The sequence below is a fragment of the Gavialis gangeticus genome, unplaced genomic scaffold, assembly GCF_001723915.1.
Source record: "Gavialis gangeticus isolate Ggan-Ray unplaced genomic scaffold, GavGan_comp1, whole genome shotgun sequence".
Classification (NCBI taxonomy): Eukaryota; Metazoa; Chordata; order Crocodylia; family Gavialidae; genus Gavialis; species Gavialis gangeticus.
In genome coordinates, this window is record NW_017729025.1 from 64023414 (window position 1) to 64026944 (window position 3531).

Sequence of the window (3531 nt, forward strand, 5' to 3'; positions counted from 1 at the left end):
AATTCACCTCTCCCTTTAGTAAGGAAGAAAAAACCCCATCCTTTTGCAGCTAAGCCCTCGTAAAACACTATTTCATTCTTAATTAAGGTGTGATGCTTCTGGGAAGGTAGCGCCAGCAAACAAGAGGAAATGCTACCTCTTTCAATGTGTTTAGAGAAGGCCTGTAGAACTGGTTTGGGGACTGTAAAAAGGTGAAACTTGTACAAGTTTGTATGGAGCCTCTGTGGCAGGACTGTCCAACTTCACAGCAGCTGGGGACTGCCTGCCACATGGGCTGGAACCCCAAGGACCATACTAATGCATACATGGGCCCTGGGGATACACCCCCTGCTGCACTATGCATGCAAGAAGTCTACCCTGGGCAGTACTCCCATATCACCTCCCTGGCTGTAGACTCCCCTGCTTCACTGTGCTCCGAACACCCACTGTGCTGCAGGTTGCACCTCCTGGAGCAGGATCAGGAAACAAAAGAGAACCCAGTTGCAGCAGGAGCCAGAGTGAACAGAGGAGCAGTGGCTAGGTGGTAGCCTGGAGGCTTCACATGAACTCATTAAGGGTCACGTGTAGCCTTCAGGCCACCAGTTGGGCAGCCCTGTTCTATGCTATGCACAGCAGATAAAACACTGGAAGGCAGATAAAACAACACAGTACACTAAATAAATAGAAAGATGTTGCTACATGCAATGTGACAAGAATAAGGAAAAAACATCCTATATTCTTACCACTGCAACACTTAAAAATTGCCAAAATGTTAGAAGTGCCATTTCATTCAAGCATCACCAGCATACATGTATGCACACACTATTACTTACAAATCAAAACTTTGGTTTTTTATATTTACTTTATTTTTCATTACATGCAAATGTCATGTAATTTATCTGCATTTTACAGGTATTCAAGCCCCACTGACAAAGTTTCTTTGCTAAGCATAAAATCACTGACTCAGGTAAGTTAGTTGCTATGAACCTACAGTGCTTGAGGGGTTTGTGGAATATCACACACATTTTCTTGAATTTGTTTTACTGACAGGACATATGTAGTCTCTGCATATAGATAGTGTTAAACAGTGTTTAGCCTTATCATCCTTATATTTATATGACTTTCAGTATTGGATCTACATTTATGTCTTAAATTGTACTAGGGCCAGGATCACATAATGAGTCTCATACCTGGAAAAGGATTTAAAGCCTTAATGGCTGAAGATTGGTAATCAACAGTATCTGATGTGAATATGCCAATATTAATATTAAAAGGAACTGGTAACAGTATCACTTGGCTATTCAGGTATTGGGGGTGGGGACATGACATTTCTTATCGTGGGGAAATTAAAAGAGAGACAATTTAGTTAGGATATTGGATTAGTAATCTTCATGTGTGATGCAAATATTTTCCCTGTTTTAATTGCATCTTTGGGGTGAGCAGGAAGTCTTACACAGTCTGAGCTCCACCAGGATCTAATGGTGATGTATGTAAATTGCCAGATAAGAAACCATACTTAAGCTTTGTCCTAAAAACAAGTCTTGGTCTTTAGGTTTGTTTTTTTCTCTGCAAGCATAGGGAAACACTGGAGTCCCTCAGCTATTGGTGGAGTAGAAATGGCATTCTTGGATTTAAGATTCAGGGTTACTGGTTACTGGTCTGATATTTCCTTTTGTTTGATTGTTCTTATATCTCTGTCTGTATCTCACTATATGGTTACTGATTTCTTATGTTTGCTCTTGTTTTCATAATAAATCTTAGTGTTCTCTTTATTATCTGGCTAAGTGTGATTTCAAAGTCTTTGACTTCATAGGCAGACTTTGTCTCCAGAAGGGGGAACCAATTTTTTCTAGTGCCTGACCAGGCAAGGGTGTAATTCTTCTAACTGGTAAAAGTGCCTTTGCCAAGGACTGGTAAGACCTAAGTGAGAGATGCAAGTCTGAAGTATCACAAGCCAAAGAGTTGGCCCCTGGAACATCGCAGCTGGTTCTCAGTGGTCAAGCAGCAGATGGCAGAAAGGGGCTTGGGGGAAAAGGGCACCCCTGAAGCTGTGGAAACACCCTGGAAATATGTCTCAAAGGTTCCCCTGGCTTTGTGTGGGACCAGGGCATGTTAGATTAGTGTCTATAGTACTGGGGACAAATGGAATGACACATATAACAACTACTTATTGCATTTATCACGGTTGTTCTTCAGTTCACAACCACTCTTACACATAACAACATAGTCAATTTTAAAAAATAATGAGGGATTTTCATAATTAAAGAAAACAAAATGAGGCAAAACCAAAACCACTTCATTTTTATACTATTATATCCTTGTGAAGAAGTATATAACACTAGTGTCTGTCTTACCTCAATTTTTTCCCATATCATTTCATAATTGTCTTGGTGCTGTATATCTTGCATCAATTGGTGAATTAAAGCAGACTTATTTGAGGCAGAGATCTCACTGTTCTCAGCAGGCTGAATCACTGCAGTCCTTTCTGATTTGTCTACTGCATATTTTTTAATACATGATGCAGGCATACAAAGCTCTTCATCTGAAAGAATGTCACTGAGAGGCCCAGATTCAATGCTGTCACCCAGTGAGGATACTATATCACTTGAAGAGCTTGGGGAAATCCTACCCAGTCTTTTGTGCTTTTTAATGTGGTATGTTGGATACATCTCAGAATCAGAGTTCATTTCTGACAGCTCCCAGTCATCAATATTTTGAATGGTTTCTTTTCCAGGTTTCTGTGGCAGCAGTTTTGTCAAATTTTCTAACTTCAAAGCCAACACTTCTGTCTGTCTGAGGTGTGAAGGAAGTGCTAAATATTCATCTGAACCATACCAGACCTCAGCTGCTTTATTATTTGTATTAATGTAAGTGGGTGATGATGAGTAACATTCCTTACTCTTACTTCTTGGAAGAACAGGTGACGAGTTGATAGCAGGTTCTGAGTCAGCTGAAGATGCACCCTCTTGGCTGTGTGCTGGTGAACTTGATTGTTCAATTTTACTTTGATACTGGACATTCAGATCCCTTTGATTACAAGGATCTGATGATGTGGAAGTAGAATCAGTTTCTGTTCCCTCCAGGGAGTAGGATTTACAGAGAGGAATTCCATTTCTTAGAACTGAGTGTCCTCTTTTTTCCACCGGCATTGTTGAAGCCGAGTTAGAAATGCTACCAGTTGCCCTTCTTGGAGTCACTTTCTCAAAAGTGTCATGTGACTTCTTGTGCTTTGGTTTTTCTTTCCTGGTGTAGTAATCAGATTTGCCTAAACTTAAAATACTTTCCTTAAAGTGATTTTTTATTGTATAGTCAAGGTTTCTATCACCTATTTTATATAAGCAATCATATGACTGACTGACAGCAGGTGGGCTATTAGGGTAAGAGGATTGTAAAGCCAAACAGAGCTTGGATCTGTCTGGAGGATCTAATAAGGAAGGTGTGCTTCTACTCATTTCAGTCTTTGCAATCTGAGAAATGTGATTTTTTAAATCATTGACCTCCATATCATCTTTAAATACATCTTCTTTTAGAAACAGACCACGTTTAGGCAAT

The 3531-nt window shown here is 40.0% G+C and overlaps 1 protein-coding gene across 2 annotated transcripts in view; it reads right to left on the minus strand.

Annotated features, from left to right (window-relative positions):
• AKAP6 (A-kinase anchoring protein 6) overlaps nucleotides 1-3531 on the minus strand; it is a 403624-nt gene that overhangs the window by 342410 nt on the left and 57683 nt on the right. Inside the window, exon 5 of one of the 2 annotated variants that reach the window (XM_019518909.1) lies at nucleotides 2334-3175. In XM_019518909.1, the coding sequence (XP_019374454.1) occupies nucleotides 2334-3175 (842 nt within the window). Of the gene's footprint in view, nucleotides 1-2333; nucleotides 3525-3531 lie in introns of those variants that run through there. The other variant, XM_019518908.1, reaches the window with a different exon arrangement.